Genomic DNA, 17,950 nt, shown 5'->3' with positions numbered 1-17,950 from the left:
CTTCCTCTTTTACAGACTGTTTATACTCCCTTATCATTTGCTACAACTGAGTTTTACAGTCTTTTACTCTTTAAAAAATATACATTGGCAAGTTTGATTTTTTTTTTTTTTTAATAGGGTCTTGCTCTGTCTCCCAGGTTGGAATATAGTGGCACCATCATGACTCACAGTAACCTGAGCTCCTAGGTTCAAGTGATCCTCCCAACTAGCTGGGACTACAGATGTAGGCCACTATGCCCAGCTAATATTTTAATGTTTTGTAGAGAAGAGGTTTCATTATGTTGCCCAGGCTGGCCTCAAACTCCTGGCCTCAAAGGATTCTTCTACCATGGCATCTTAAAGTGCTGGGATTATAGGCATGAGCCACTGTGCCTGGCTGGTAAGTGAATTTTTATACTCCAAATGTCAAGATGACTATTAACCACAAACCTGGTCAAACTCCTATTGCCTTTCAGAAGTTACTGTGTTTATAATTTGCTCTAAGTGACCATTTTGGCTTTATTTCCACTTACATAGCATATCTAATTTTCCTGTCTAAGTGGTCAGTTAATAGTTTCTAATACTAGACCAGATGAGACCAAGAATGGTAAGGCCTTGTTTTATTTTAATTTTAAGAAGAATTAAGATTTCCTTAAACTCTATAGTAGTATAGCCACTCTTCTAAAAAGCACTCCAAAAATCCGCAGGTCAGACAGAAGAATTTTCTGTTGCTACAAATAGAAAAACCACGGCAGAGTTCATGAACACTTCAAATGTAATTATGAGCAACACAGACCTAGAATTGCCTTTTTATGGAACTGCCCTCTTCAAGTGTTGAAGTAGTTTTCAGATACTTTTCCACAGAGTAGTTTATTTGAGATGCATAAAATGAAATAAATCAGGACTACACAAAATGATAAAAATAATTCACACTTCTATTTACAAGTTAATTTTGTAAACAAACTATACTAAACACGACTAAACAACAAAGAAAGTTCTTGGTTTCTATCCTTTATGGCTAGAAAAATGAATTATTTTTTTTTAAATATTTTTTATTTTTTCTGAGTTGGAGTCTCACTCTGTTGCCCAGACTGGAGTGCAGTGGCCGCTCCTGGCCACTGCAGCCTCGATCTGCTGGGCTCCGGTGAGCTTTCCGCCTCAGCCTTCCAAGTAGCTGGAACTACAGGCGCGCGCTACCACGCCTGGCTAATTTTTTTGATTTATTGTAGAGATGAGGTCTCGCTGCCCAGGGGGGTCTTGAACCCACGGGTTCAGGCAATCCACTCACCTCAGCCTCCCAAAGGTGTGGGATTACAGGCTGAGCCACCGAGCCCGGCTGGAAAATGAATTATTTTTAATAGCCATCTAAATCTGCCACCTGCTTCCAGAGAAATTAATGTATTATATACATATATTTTCAAACTATCGCTAACCTTTACACAGACTTTAGACACTGCTCTATTTTTACACAGAATTATAAACAGTCTTTTAAAACACTAGAGTAATTTTCCACCAGTCGGAACTGAACTTCATACAATACAAAAATTTTAGCTAGGCTTAAGCTTCTGCTCCCTTTAAACTATTGTATGTCTTGGGGCAATTTGTTTAACTTCTCTGGTCCTCAGTTTACTCTCCTGTACAATGAAACAGTGGGGCCAGGCTTTCTTTAAGTCCTTTATAAATCTAAAAAGTCTATAATTCTCCCATTCTAAATCAACCAGGAAATTCATATATATTTAAGAAATGTTATTCTGTGCAGGGGACTTGTTTAAATTTTTCTTGTATGCTCATTTTACTTCAATAAATAATAGTCATTTGGGATGTAAAAAAAAATTGTAAATCCTAGAATCCAGGTAATTTGGCCTAATTATGATTAATCTGTAGGTATATACAATACAGGTTTGTCAATCATCCACAATAGATACCATCATCTATTTACAGAGAAAAAGTTTACTATGTTCAGAATAAGATCATAATCATATTCTAGAAAGGTGGTTTTGCTCCCAATAAATATTCCTTCTACGATTTCTGTATACTTTAGAAGAACATATTCTCAATCCAAAAATAAACAATATCCAGTTATTTGACTTTTTGTTTTTTTCTTGCTTGAAACTGCTCCGTTTTGTGTTTTACAGATTTAATCAGCATTGACAAGGCAGGATCAATGGATTTCCCTTGTGATTCCTTTTGAATCTCACTCTCTTTTCTTTTTATTGCCTGAGTAAGTTCTTGTTCCTTTTGTTCTCTTTGTCGGACTTTCTCCTCAAGGATTTTTTCCATAGCTTTTGTTTTCTTGAAATTAGGATCTGAGGGATCCAAATTGAACAAGTGGGAAGTGTACATTGCCTGAAACCGAGCATCACTGACATTCACCTGCAAGGCCAAGAGGTTTGATAATTAATAAACAACTTAAATAAAATTAGTAAACTACAAGGCCCAGAAATGGGGCCAAATTTAGAAAGCTGGTGAGTTGCTGATTATATAAAATACAAACCCGAGCATTTGTACTGATTCATTTTTCTCATCTTTTCCACAAATCTTTATGGCCTACCCTTAGACCACACATGCAAGGTACCCTGTTCTTACCATGCAACGGACAACCTGTATGAAAGGGAAATAGAGTGGCCCATATAGACACGGCCTGTGATTGACTATGGAGAGGATCTGAAGGCAGGCCTACAGCATGAAATTGATTTCTGGCCAGGATAAATAAGCCAGTTTTATGCAGAGTCCTTGCATGTGGAATATATTTTAAGAAATTTTAATCTTGACACCAAAAATAAGTAGCTATTAAGGGTGATTCATAGATCAAAACATTTAAAGCCCACTATGGGAAATAATCCATTCAAAGACTAAGTCTGGTCAAGATACAAGCCCCAAATTTATCTTCTATCTTTATAAAAACATATGTTTCCACATTTAAGAGTGTATCCCTAACTCCAGTCAGGCACTTGAGTGTTGACAGGCACAAGATGACCAGCAAGAGAAAGAAGCGTGCAAAACACAGGTCCACCTAGAGATGGAGTATAGCTTTACTTAGTTATTACAGTGAGGCCAACAGATGTGAAACCAAGAACAACAACAAATCTCATGAAAAACATTTTGCACATGATTATTCACGTGTGAAGGCAGATCTCATAATAGAAGATTTGACTACAAATCATCATTTGCTTTTCATAAGGAAAACAACTTACTGAAAGCATCACTGAAACAGAAATGTATGTGACACTGACTCACACAAAATGAAGCTACAGAGGGCCACAAGGTGGCTACATGCTACTCAGAATTTATCTGTGGGCTCTCCTCCTTTCTTTGAGCAAACTCATAATATCTCAAATTTCCTCCATCTTATTCATGGTTGGTTCTTCCACATTAATGGTTGGAAGTCATTAACTAGTTCCCAATCGCTATCTGTAGGTTTTCTGTAGAGGATTCAAACTCACACATAAGGACTCTGCAGTCATTAGGAATATGTACTCAACAAAAAGAGGGAAAAGATGAGTGACAGAAACAAGAAACACAGTAATTAAAAACGCATGGCTTACTGCGCTGGTCACTGTACACAATGAGTGTGAGCCAATGCGACATGAGTATGCTGGTCACCAGCCCAGCTTACTCAAGCATACCTTTCCCAGCACGGGGATCAGTATGTGTGATTCTAACTTTAAAAACTACATATTTTTGGTGCAGCACGGCTACCAAAATACAAATCAGTTACTTCACTTGGTGCTCAACTGCTCAACCAAAGAAACCAAAGGTGATTTGATCCACCCAGGGATGAAGTGGCTGTGCTAGACTAAAAGTTGGCGGCTTTGGCTCCACTACAGAGCTTCCTAGACATTTTCAAAGTTACATTGGACTGTGCTCAATTTCTATCTGCAGAGCTGACTTTAGATTCAATTCCAGCTTTAAGAGGTTAATGTCTCCAGTTACCTCAAAGTCATCTTCTAATAATTCCTTCTTTTTCATGAGCTGCTTTTTCTTCTTTTTGCTCAGATTCTGGTGCTCCACAATCTTGTTGTAATTGAAGTGTTTCTTGCTGTCCTCCTCCTCATCCATCATGAGCAAAGCCATTTCAGCCTGTGGAGTGAAAAAGAGTTCAAATGTACACATCAGTCGTTCTCCCTACCCCCGGGCTCCAGAGGAGTATGCAGTACAGATATCCCCTCTGAGAAATGACAACTCAATCACTAAAGCTCCGGGGTGACAACTGCCATTTGTAAGTTTATTGTGCAATACCAAAACTCGGAGGTCTTTGTATAGCAATAAGGTAGAATCTCTGGAAGCAACATTACCAGCGCAGGAGAGAGGTGAAAGCTTTCATTTAAAAATCAAATTACATTTCACTCAGTGTAACTGGTTAATAGGCTGCAGAAGCAAGAGTCCCCAAGCCTCTCAAATAAAAATTTCTCATTTTCACTTTGTTCTTCTAAAGCAATGACACTAAATTCAGCAAATGTTTACTGTGTGATATAAACTATACTTTAAAAGGAACTTTTCTTTTGCATTTTTTGTCTTTACTTTTTCAATACTGATACATTTCTATGAAGGCAGGCTCTTAATATTTGCTTCTGAAATCTAATATAATGTTTGTTTCCACTAAATAGGCATTTTCTATCAACCATGTAATTAAACATGAAATCTCAAGAATCAAGCAAACAACCACGTACACCGGTGAAAATAGAGTATGCTCCCAGGTTCGTCCTGTGTACCACTTTAGACAGCCTAAATTTCCTTTCCCTTCTGTCCCTGGCACTTGCAGCTGGCTTTCTTTCTGGAGACACTTTCCACAAAAAAAGGTTTTTTTTTTTTGTTGCTCTTTAAATAACTGCATGAGCTTTACCATATCGCAACAAATGGAGACTAGAAGATGCATTAAGACGCAGAGTTTAGGTGGCCAGTGAGGCTCACTGCTGACAGGGATGTGAACATCAGCCACCGGGCACTGCTGCTTCCAATTCCTGCCCTGGCAAACACACATGTGACTCTGCCAGAATTACATGACTGGACCTAAAGGGGTAACAAGCATGAGGTCCTTGCATTTCCAAGGAAGACTGTAGTTTTGTATATTACATTTAAGTTGTTTAATAAAAATAGAAATTCGTATTTGACAAGCCATAATAGCAAAGTCTGTTACAAAACAAATACAGATGGAATTAAAACTTACGGCAATATTATTTTGAGGTTTTAATAGTATTTTCTGTCTCAGTTATAGTAAGGGCTTTAATAATGAGATGCTATTCTCCTAACCAAAAAAGAAACAGCCTTGGGTTTGAAGTAAACTTTGACTTTGTACTAGCTGGAGAAATAATGTTTGGTAAAAAAGTTATATTTAAAAACTATGCTGCTAAAATATTTATGTCCTTTTTAATTTATTTATAAATTTCACTGCTAAAATAAGCTATTTTTTAAAATTAGGGAAACACATATAGACAACTTCATTTAAATTGTACATATCAATTATCCACTAAGCATGTTACCTTTTGTCTTTCTAGTTCAGTTTCTTCCTCTGCAGATATGCTATCTTTTGCAGATTTTACTGATTTTTTCCTTATACCTGACACAACAAAGCAACATGAGAGGATTAAAGATAACAGAATAATTAGCAACAATCTATTATACTAGGACCAAAACCACAAGAGATCTAGAAATAATCTTAATAAATGTGTTGAAACTAAAGGAGGAAAAAAGAAAAGAAGACGGTGGGTATGTAAATGGAATAAATACAATGCTTCTGGACAAAGTGACTGTATATTATAAAGAAAGAATTTCCTCCAAAAGTAATGTATAATTTGAATTACAAACTAAAAAAGAAAAACCACAGATTATTTCAACAGATTCAGAATAAGCTTTTGATAAAATTCAACACACATTCATGATAAAAATAATATACACATTTAACAACATTCTAAATAAAATTCCATTCAAGGAAATCTTCACAAAGACAAATTAGGTAGATCTGATGTACCAGTGATACAGTGTACTAACATGTTCTAAAAAGTGAAAGATACCAAAAAATTACTATATTATATAATAAGAATAATGAAACAGTATGACTTAGTATATAATCAAATGTAACATCATACATCAATAGAAAGAGAAGAGACCGTAGTAATTAGTACTGGGCAATTTGCTCGCCTGAAATCCCAGTACTTTGGGAGGTTGAGGCCAGAAGATTACCTGAGCTCAGGAACCAGCCTGAGCAACATGGCGAGACCTCATCTCTATGATAAATCAAAAAATTAGCCGGGTGTGGTTCCAGCTACTTGGAAGTCTGAGGTGGAAGGATTGCCTCAGCTAAGCAAGTCAAGGCTGCGGTGGCCATGAGCGTGCCACTCTACTCCAGCCTGGGCAACAGAGTGAGACTCTGACTCAAAAAACAAACAAACAAAAAAAACAAGAAGAAACTACATCTCCTGGGACTGCTGCAAAAAGTACAAATGAACTGATTCTATTAAGTCAAATAGTAACAGAGGTTCCAGATCAAATATTAGAGTTTGATAGTTAAATAAATCTATAACATCTTCACTGAGACTACTATCCCTATAAGCAAAAAATGTAAAAGAATATGTGAGAGACCTCCCCCAAAACAATTTACTTGCAAAAATTTATGTATTTCTTCTTATACGTTTAAACTTTAGTCATCTTCAAAGTACTCTACATTTGATGCAATATACCTATCAAGGCAATTTTTCCATTGCTCAAAACAGTTTTTCAACTCATCAATTTTGATGACTTTTAGTGCTTCTGCTGTTTTTATTTCACTTCTCCCATGTCAGAATGTTTCCCTTTGAGGACTTTTTTCCATCTAGGGAGCAAAAAAAGTAGCACAGGGCAAGATCGACTGCCCTTGTTGTATATTCCATGGTTTTACATCTGGCCTGCTTTCAGATTTATATCCCCCCATATGTCTCCATCCTCAGTTATCCTGGTTCCTAACAGGCCACAGACCTACCTGTTCTGCTTTCAAGGATCAATGGAAGCATACTTAAAATTTTAGGGAAGTGGATTTCTATAAGAAGGTTGAAAAGAAGTTGACTATTTGGTGTGCCCTACAGATATAAGGCTGTATAGTAGATACTCTTAAGGAGAGTTGGGTTTTGGTTCAAAATTCACAAGTTTGTAAATTTTTTTTTTTGAGTTGGAGTCTCACTCTATCACCCAGACTAGAGTGCCATGAGTGTGGCACACTCATGGCCACCCCAGTGTCAACCTGCTGGGCTATGGCAATCCTTCCGCCTCAACCTTCCAAGTATCCGAACTACAGGTGCACACTACCACGCCTGGCAAATTTTTTATTTATTGTAGAGACGAGGTCTTGCCAAGTTGCCCAGGCTTGAACCTGTAGGCTCAGGCAATCTACTCACCTTGGCTTCCCAAAATGCTGGGATTACAGGTTGAGCCACCAAGCCCAGCCTGTAATTTTTTTTTTAATGTAGGCTTAAAGTAACTCAGCTGACCTACATTGAAATATTAATTTATTACACAATATTGCCTTCATTATTAATTTGTCAAAACATGTTTTGGATTTTAGTACCTTTGGAGTAAGATACAGTCATTATCTAAAATATAGACCTTAGTTTCCAAAAATATTTATGATATAATAAATTTGGTACACCAGTGTTTATAGGGTGTATGGTTCAAGGTCTGCAGTTGAACAGGACAAAGATACTGTAAACCAGATGGACTTGGATACATTTGTAACACCTTTGCCCTAGGCAGTCCAATAGAACTAAACTTGTATACCTTTCAAAATATGGAAGAATTGAGTTCGTTGATTGATGCCAGACCTGATGTTTGATTCAGATTAGGAACCAATTTGAGCGCTAAATATTTGTATAATTTCCCCCCCAATTGCAAATTTGATGTCAAATGAGTTTTGAAAATATAATGTACTTCTAGGATGAGTACATTAATGAAATAGAATGAAACGAAAATATGGGAAATATACTTATTTTCCAATGACAGCTGGCAGAATCTGAATCCTAGTGGGCTTCCTTTTATTTCTGCAGTTCTAAAAATATGTTGTAAAGACCAGAGCCAGAGCTGGGACCCACATGTGTAAGAGCTGGGCATGAGAAATTCCTGGATGTCAGAATGTACTAGCCTAGAGGGAGATTGACAGACTGCATCTGATTACAGGCAAGTGATGCAGGAACTTGCTAAAATAAAATTTAAAGAGAGAGAGAGAGAGAGAGAGAAATCAGTAGGAGGATATCACTCCCATCTGGTCAGTACTGAGACCACATCTGCCCTTCAGTGAACTCTGTTGGCTTCTCTCTTGTATGAAGTGCTTGATTAGATTTTCTGGAGGAAGTTGGACAAACAAAGCTTCGTCTGTATTTACAGCCACTCCCTACTGCTCGTATTACCACCTGAACTCCACCTCCTGTTAGATCAGCGGTAGCATTACATTCTCACAGGAGTGCGAACCCTATTGCTACACATATGAGGGATTCAGGTGGCGCACTCCTTAACCTGATCATCTAAACTGAAGTGGTGTTGCTAGTGCTGGGAAGCAGCTGCAAATACAGATTAACATTAGCAGTGAGGTCTGACAGCACATTCCCCCTCCCGCACCGGGTCTGTGGAAAAATTGTCTTCCACTAAACCGGTCTCTGATGCCCAAAAGGCTGGAGACTGCTACTCTAAACTGTCCCTCCTGGATTATGAGTACAAATGTTAACATTCAACATTTATTCTTCTTTATATCTTCTGGATACTGTTAAGCACAAATTTAGTTTTTCCTGAAGAGGAAACAGTTCAGAATTGGTGAAAACTTCTCATTGTCTAACATGTATTTCCGAAAAAGCCCAGTTACACTCTAGTTAGAGTAAACCATTAAGTATGGGAAGGAACTATATTATTCTCATATATTTAAACATCTCCTACCAAACGCTGAAAGTAATATGGGAGGCTTGGGTGATTCTGACACTCAATTATTTACTGACTGAATAAACACCAAAGTGAACGAGGGCACATAGTTTTGCACTGTGCCCGTGAAAAGCCTTGTCCCACACTATTTAAAAGGAATGTGCCCCTTTTGTTGGCCAGCCTGAAATGTGGCTTGCCGGGTCTGTCCTTCTCTGTGTAGGCCTCCTGTACGGCTACCCTTGTGTATACTCCATGGTTTTCCATCCAGCCTGCCTTCAGATTTATATGCCCCATCTTTCTCCATTCTCAGTTATCCTGACTAGAACATTCCCTTTATATTTTATCAAGTGCCTCAGGTAGTAAGCCCCCCTTCCCCGTTATGATGTTTCTGGGTCCCCAACTCATCTGCTCACTTAGACTATCAGTACTTCTGCAAACGAATGAAAAAAAAGTATAAATTCATAAACCAAGGAGGAAAATCCTTCACCTTCCCGCCACCAAATATACAAATTTACCTGCATTAGTATTTACTTTTTATTTCTCCCATTTTTCTGTATATCAATTACATTCTGGTTAGACAGATCACAAGAGGATAAAAACATGCCCTAAAGCTCATTGTTACAAAAACCCCCTTTCTTTACTCACATTCAGTCACTGCTCCATTTCTTTGTTACCCTTCACAGTGAACTTCTGAAAAATGATGCACATTCTTGGTCTCTACTTCCTCGCTCTTCACTCAAACCTTAACCCACATAAATCTACTGAAACCGCTACTCACCAAGTGTCTGCAAGACACTTCTCTGTATGTCTAGTGGCGCCTGACACAATCAATGATATGTCTCCTCTGCATATTCTTCTGTCTCAGCTCACATGACACTATGTTAATACTTCCCCTCCTATTTTCTGGCTTCTCCTTCTAATCTTCTTAAGCTTCTCCCAATCTTTCAAGTGATACTTACTCTAGTATGACAGAGTAACAGTAACTTACGCAGGTTCACTCAGCCTCAGGGCTCAATCCTGCTTCCCTCTTCTCTTACTAGTACTTTCTACTCCCAGTTCTATGGCATGAGGTATTCTTTATATGTTACTGATTCTTAAGCTTATATTTGTACTGACTTCACTGCCGCGCTGTCACCAGACTTATAGCTAAATGTCAATCTAACACCTCCATCTAGATATCTAATTGACATCTCAAAACAGTTATTCCCCAAATGGAACTATTTACTTTACTTCCCACACAAACTTACCATTCCCACATTTCTTCTTAACTCAGTAAAATGGAAGGGCATTCTCCCAGAGACTCAACCCGAAAACTTTGGAGTTATGCAAAATTTCTTCCTGATTTAAAATACATTAGCAAGTCTACTTCCAAAATGTATCTAGAATCCCAGTCTCTTTTCTCTTTCCAATTCCAGGACTGGCACGCCAGCCAAATAACCATCACTTCTACAAAAGCCTGGTCTCCCAGCCTTCACCAATGTCTTCCTTTCATCTGTTCTCCTTGCAGGCACCAGAGTAATATGCTAAAATATATACCAGATCATGTCACATCTTTGCTTAAAAACTGTTCAGAGACTTTCCATTGTCAGCAGAGTAAAATCTAAATTTGTAGCCAAGACAACAAGGCCCGTAAGGGGGAGTTCCCACTATGTCTCCAGCCTGTCCTCATGCCAACTCCCTCTCTGACCATGCTCCAGCCACACTAGTGTCTTTCAACTCCAAACACCACATAACACGTCCTCTTTTACTTCAGTCTTTCGACCTACTTTCCCTCATTTGCACTGCTCTTCATCTAGCTCTTTGTGCCTAACTCCTCATTTTATAGGACCCACCTCAAATGTCACTATTTCAGAGAGGCCTTCTTTGCTTACCCTAGTAAAGCAAACTCCCCTCTATCCTCTCAGTTATAGCCTCTATTTCTTTCTTTTAAAGCACTTACCATACTCTCATAATATTCTTATTTATCTATTTAGCATGTCTTCCCTAAAACCAGACTCCTAGAGAGATGCAACTCAGCTTGTATTATTACTGCTATATCTCTAGCCTTGAAGAATGCTCAGTACCTGGTAGGCAATCAAACTATTTATTGATAGAATAAACAAGCAAACATGGCAAGACACTGTTTTTTATTCCCAAATTTTTGTAAAAAATTCACAGCCTTTGTTTTTCTCTTTCCTTAAAAAGAAAAAAAAAAAAAAAGAAAAAGAAAAAACACAAGCCCAGATAGAAACAATTATTCCTAGAAAGCATTCTGAAATCAAAAGTAAATTAAAAGCAAGTAAATTTTATCTACACCTTTTTCCTTGGAACTTCTGATATTAACTTAAGAGAAAGTTTATTCACAATTTAAATGTGCTGATTCCAAGAAACTGGCTACTCAAACCAAGAAACTACTTAACTTACTCTTTGAATCCTACCCTGAGTTCTGCAATCCTACCAGACTTCACATGCCAAAATGAAGCACTTTGGATAGAGAACAAGGAAACTATAATGCTTCACATTTCTCCATTATAAAGTTGGGTTCTTGAAACTAGAGGATAAGGCTAAAATCCATCATCTTCTAGAAATGACCACTCAGGTATGATAAAAAGCAGAATATGCAAAGTTTCCACTTCTCTGTCCAATTCCCAAGAATTTCACATCCTATAATAGACTTTATTCATCTTGATCTCCTTTTCATCAATAAAACGCCAGTGCTAAAAAGCTGTAACAACCAGGAAATAATTTTGAGCAATTTTGACTTTCCTGTTGAGAACTATTCTGGCCCACTAGTCACGAGGGACAAAAAGCAGGGAAACTTCATAAAATCTTTCTCTTTACAATGCCAGCTTGGAGTTGTTCCAGGAACAAGTCTTTGGGGGTTCATGTGTGTGGTATAAAGATCAGGGAAAGGCAAATGCCTGAGAACAAATGGAAAGTGTGTACAGTGGTCTTTGTACAGGTTTACAAAGTATGGACTGAACTTGACTGAATATATTTACACATACCAAAAAGGAAAGAATGGGAGTATACAGGAAAGAATGAGTAGAGCATATGAAATGGAAACAAGGCTCCCTGGATAGAGGAAATCAAATACCAGACCATTTGGGGACTCAAGGAAAAAGAGGAATAAGAAGGAAGCTGGCTTGTAGCTATAATTAAGCATAGAAAGTACAAAAGGGATAAGAAGAAACATAGGTGCTTTTGTATATTCGAGCAGAAAAGGCTTTTTTATACTACAATTTCATGTACACATTTGAGACAATTATACATATATCAACACACACATATAAACAATTCATCTCATACTTTTAGTTTTTGATAGCCTTTGCAGAGAGAGACCTAGAGTGGATATGTGATTAAAAAGCAGTGAAAGCACAAAATACAATTATTTTTCATTTTTTTATTTCTTCTTGTACTTTTAGAGTCAATTTGACTGCCTCTAAGGATACTTCCCAGAAAGGAATCTGCAGTAAACTGTTAAATTAGCCCCATTACCAAAAGCCTCCTCTAATAAAATTACTTCTCATATGTACAGAGGGCATCCCAATCCTGTCCCATCTGAATAGTGACTGCACCCCACAGGACACACCTGCTGATAAGGCACTAAGGGATACACAAATACCAGTAACTCTAAAAGAATGATGAGTTTCTAATGTTTCTATGCATTTCAACTTTTCTCTTTAGAGTCTAGTTGAAAACTGCAAATATGAGCTGGCTTACCCATTTTTTTAACTTCTTCAGCAAAGTACGGGTCATTCAAATCAACATCAGAGGGAAGTTCATCTTCACTGGCATCTTCAGCAAGAACCTTAAAGTTGAATATAAAAATACATAGCTTCATTATTATAAAGACTATACTACATGTATGTGAAACCAAATTATAGGCATTTCTTTTAAATCAAGTAGTTCAAGTAGTAAAATTAAGCCATGTTTTTAAATGGACCAGTTTATAAAATTACTCTTATATCTATTTGTTGTGTTTGCTAAACAAATACCTATGGAATATTTAATAATGCAAGAAATGTAGGGTTTCTGGGAGAAATGAAAGTTATCAGATACATGGTTTCTTCCCTCAAAAATTGTACAATCTACTAAAGGAGATTAGACATATAAACAGACATATACATGAATAACAGTAATTCAGGATAGGAATGGTTAGGAGAGAAATAAAGTGATGCAGATATTCACAGAAGAATATTTTTAGAAGGGTGATCAGTGAAGAAAGTTGGGTCTTTTCTCTCATAAAAATTGAGAGTATTCTCTTAAGTTGTTACTTAAAATAATTTATTTGCTGGTTAATTATAGAAAGTGATTTTTATTATGAAACTGTAAAACATACACAAAAATAGTAAGAACAATGTAATAAACTCTTCCATTTTTATTATGTAATTTCAACAATTATCTTGTTTTATCTATAATCCACCTCTAAAAACTGTTCAGCTATTTTTAAGTAAATTTGTTAGTCAAATTTGTCCTAATCAAATTTGAACAGGCTGTCTACTAAATTAGTATATCTAGATAAAGAAATCAAGCCTATAAAATAATAGAACATGTGAACTAAGATCAGACTAAGCAGACTGAGTTTATCTCTAGGAGTCTAAAATATCTAATTTTTAACAAAAATGTTTAGAATGAATTATTGCCAAACATCATCCTGCATGTAAAAAGATTCAATAAGTCCTAAAGAATATTTATTTTGACATTAATGTCCTTTTAAGAACAAGTGTTTCTAAGCTTTTTTCCCACCAAATTATTATATGAATTCAGTAGGAACCTGACTTTTTTATGTGTTGGGGTCTCACTCTGTTGCCCAGGCTGAAGAGCAGTGGCAGGATCATGGCTCATAACAGGCTCAAACTCTGGGCTCAGGTGACCTTTCTGCTTCAGTCTTCTGAGCAGCTGGGACTATGGGCCTGCCATACCTGGCTTTTTTTTTTTTTTTTTTTAACTTTTTATAGAGATGAGGTCTTGCTATGTTGCCTAGGTTGTCTCAAACTCCGGGATCAGGCGATCCTCCCACCTCAGCTTCCCAAAGTACTTCGATTACAGGTGTGAGCTACCATTCCTGCCATGATATTTTTAATGAAGATTATTAGCTACATATATACTCATACACTTCTTCAACTGCTTTATAAACCTAAACAATAGCTAGATCAAAATACAAGATACCATGGTACATAAGCACATATTTATTTCTTCAGTAACAATTTTTCAGTATCAAAATTGAAGTAACTGAGGAAAACAGGGGTAAAAATATTTTTAACTTCAATAAAATTCTTGGGACTCTTCATTATACAGAGAACCTGTGGAGTTGGAAGGGATCTGTTGGAGTTCCTGAGTCCAGAATACCCTGAACACTCAACCAGTATATTGAGAATGTTGAGTCCAGACTTAGCCCAAAGAAACGAAAAAGTAAAAGCACAAGCTCACAGCGCCTAGCAAATGAACAACAAGCAGAATAGCTGCTAAAATTCCCAGTGACTACTTCACTGACCCCATAAAGACCCACTTGAACATTTTCTGACAAACGAATAGCTTACGCACTTGTGGAGTTATTCCATCTAAAAGATATTTTACTGCCTATTTGGTTTTAAAGAGAATTCTAGGAAAGAAGAAACGTAGCATATCAATGGGGCAGGCTTGTGTCCCACTTCTCCATTTTACTATTTCCACAAACACTGACTGCAGTAAGTACAAAAATTACTTCACAGCATTATTCAACTTTGCAGCCCTCTACCTTTTCTTGTTGGGTTTTTTTTCTTTTAAAGGGACAGGATTCTCACTTTGTCACCCAAGCTGGAGTGCAGTGGCATATGATAATAGCTCACTGCAGCCTCAAACTCCAGGGTCAATTGATCCTTTCGCCTCAGTCTTCTGAGTAGCTGGGACTACAGGTGTGCGCCATAAGGCCTGGCTAATTATTTTCGCATTTTTTGGCAGAGACAGGGTCTTGCTATGTTTCCCAGGTTGGTCTTGAACTTCTGACCTCAAATGATCCTCCTGCTTCAGCACCAAAAGTCACAGCTATACCAAAAGCACTATAAGCACTAAAAAAGCACTAAACAAGACAGTAGAAAGAATACTGGACTCAGAGATCGTGGACTCTGGTGTGTCTGGCCACTGGCATGCTGTGTAACCTCAGAAAAATCATCTTATTTTCTACAACTATAAGATAACAGTGTTGGACTAGAATTAATCATTTAAGGTTCCCCATGTTGTACATAAAATGTGGTTATTAGTGATAACACTGCAAGGCAATGACACCACTGCCAGAATGCTGCATTTCAGTGACAGGATAAGAATATTTTTAGTGGCAAAAACTCTAACTTGTCTCTGCTATTACTGAGGACTCTAACTCTGGAAAAGATGTCATTACCTGAACAATGGGAGCTGAATTATATTCTCCACAGATACTATATTACATCAAGGAAACACTCTTGATAAAGAAATATAACAATAAGATGTTAAAAGAATCAAATTATAGATAACACTGCAAAGTAAACAATGCAGGTTGAGAAATAGAAATGTACAGCATAATTTTACTCATGTTAAAAAATTCAATATGCAAATATCCTCAAGTAAAAAGGTCCGTTTGCGCCTCTCCTCCTTAAAAACATAGAACAGAATCACACTGCTTTATATCTAGATATCAATTAAACCATGTATTTTATTTAGGTAGTACATACATATAAAACATCAGAGTGTAGCAGTTCAAATGGTTCTGGACTCTCACCAGGCTTTGTATACCATCACATGGTCTTGCTGAAAGCGTTTTACCTACTGAATTATTACTTTCCTTTCTCAAAATTGGCAGGATAACATGGCCTACTCCAGAATTATACATTCTGAAATAATGGATGATGAGTACCTAGTGCCTTCTGATACAGGGTTGGTTATTCAATAAATATTTGGTCATAATTATCACTGATACCTTCTGTTTCTTTTTCAGTCTTTTTTTCTCTTTCTTTTTCTCTAAAAATTGTTCCCAAGGGGTCAGTTTATCTTTTCCTTCCAATTTGTTTTTGACCATCTCTTCTGCACTTTCTTTAAGACCTGAGGAAAAATCCAAATAGTTTAGTTTAAAATGCAGTATCTTCAAACATTTCATGTAATTTACAAAAACAATATATATATAATTTACATATATTTAATAGAGTAACAAGATAATAGGCAATATTTGTAATACTCCACTATCATAGAGTTACATGAGACCATCTTCTGTAACAGCTACTTCTAATAACAAACAATAATAAACCCAACCAAACAAAATCAAAACAAACTAACAAACAAATCTAGCAACTTGATATATGGTGAAACCACTAAAGAAAAACACTTTGTTTAGGCTCAACCTGCATTTCTCTAAGAAAAATTCTGGAACAAATTCTTCTCAGCATATGACTACTAATTAATTTTTTGTAGTAAAAGACAAGAGGTTTATCTCATCTTTAACATAATTATCTTTACTTGCTTATGCTATCCAAGTGAAAGCCTGTGCTCCCTGGGAACTCCAAGTTTCTAACAAGATTTAGTAAGGCAATCCTTGTTAAAATACTCCCTAAGGAAAGAATTCTCAATCTCTCCTGTGAGAACACTCTATGAGGCCACATAGTTAAGATCAAAAGGACCACCAAGATCAGATTCTACCTTATATGGTTCAGTTTTTCAATGCTGCTATTTGCTCTTCTATTTCATCTGCAAAGATTTTTGTTCCTATAGTCTGCGGTTCTTGATTCATGTTTCTAGGTGTTTTATGTAATAACTAAAGAGGGTTAAGAAGGTAAGAGAAAAAGCTCCAAGGCTGATCTATCAGTCTATGAAAACTTTCACTACTACCCAAGTAAAGAAAATGTAAATACTGTGCTGTCTCCTTTGATAATAAAAATGTTTATTTTATTTTGCAGTATTTTTTGGATGACATGGTTGGGTGGATCTTCAAATATTTAGATGACAAAATCCATTTAAAAATAATAAATGGAATGATGTGGAATGTTCTTTTTAAGAGAGAAATGGTTAAGACAGATCATCTTCCAGAAACATTCTAAATTCTAAGAAAATGAAAACAATCCTAAAAAGAATTAAAATATTTTTAGGGACTAAGAACATTTAGCAACTAGTTTAAGAACATGTAGGTAGGTGGAAAGTTGCCTGCATAGCTAGAATTAGAACTCCTGGTCATCCTCTACACTATTACCAGGTACATCTAAAATGCTAGTTTGACCTACAGAATAAAGGAATGTATACCCAAGAACAAAATCTTAAAGCTTTGGGTCTCAGGTTCTTTATCTGTAAAATGATGGTCTAGATCAGAAGTATGCAATCCCCTCTCCCACATGCACTGACATCTCCCCCCTCAAACAAAATATCTGGTAAAAGTCCAAATATATAAAACAACAAAAGCAGTGCTTTTGGGCCTTGAGCCCTAAAGAACAGTTTGAAACAGCTAAAACAGATGATGTCTAAGACCTTCCTTGGTTTTAAAATCAGGACTTAATCTTCAAATTTCTATGACTTAGAAAAGTATTAACTTAAATGCACACCCAAGGTTATGTACATTTGATTTTTGAGATGCTGCTGTTAGGATCTCTGACTTAATGAATGCCAAATCAGAACACAACTCTCAATTCTAAAATATTTCTTATGAGAAAAAATAATTCCCCTTACTAAATAGTTTTTAGGAAAAATGTGGACTATAAAAAACTGTTCAGATCTTTAAATGATTCAACAGATAAATAGCACCTAAGAAATGTAAACTAGGACTTCCATTTGGGAGAAAGTCATGAATTCTGATAAAACAAGTATTCTATTATAATTTCCTCATACACTGCAAAAGATTTTATTACTTCAGAATATTAAATTTATAGTTTTATCACCAAAAAGTTATTTTATTATTAATGTTGATCCTTGAAACAAAATCTACTTCTAGCTCAGCACAAAGCTCTCGCTCTCTCTCTCTCTCTCTCTCTACACACACACACACACACACACACACACACACACACACACACACACACACACTCACACACAACAGCAGCACTGGTTTGAACTATCTGGAACATTTCTGAAGACATGACTATCTTGAGAAATTGATAAAAGCTATGAACGCTGTCCCTGGAAC

General features: G+C 36.6%; 1 protein-coding gene across 1 annotated transcript in view; it reads right to left on the bottom strand.

Moving 5' to 3' along the window:
• Positions 1–1,270: 1,270 nt before the first annotated feature.
• ESF1 (ESF1 nucleolar pre-rRNA processing protein homolog) overlaps positions 1,271–17,950 on the bottom strand; it is a 61,737-nt gene continuing 45,057 nt past the window's right edge. The window contains exons 10-14 of the mRNA XM_008057123.2: positions 15,767–15,888; positions 12,556–12,643; positions 5,460–5,536; positions 3,913–4,059; positions 1,271–2,352 (exon numbers count right to left, since the gene is read on the bottom strand). Coding sequence (XP_008055314.1) covers positions 2,059–2,352; positions 3,913–4,059; positions 5,460–5,536; positions 12,556–12,643; positions 15,767–15,888 — 728 coding nt within the window. The 3' untranslated portion in view covers positions 1,271–2,058. The remainder of the gene's footprint in view (positions 2,353–3,912; positions 4,060–5,459; positions 5,537–12,555; positions 12,644–15,766; positions 15,889–17,950) is intronic.

This window comes from Carlito syrichta, unplaced genomic scaffold, assembly GCF_000164805.1.
Source record: "Carlito syrichta isolate Samal-C Ts95f unplaced genomic scaffold, Tarsius_syrichta-2.0.1 Scaffold302767, whole genome shotgun sequence".
NCBI classification, from domain to species: domain Eukaryota; kingdom Metazoa; phylum Chordata; class Mammalia; order Primates; family Tarsiidae; genus Carlito; species Carlito syrichta.
The sequence above is the reverse complement of the archived record's forward strand: the minus strand, read 5'-3'. Positions and strand labels throughout refer to the sequence as shown.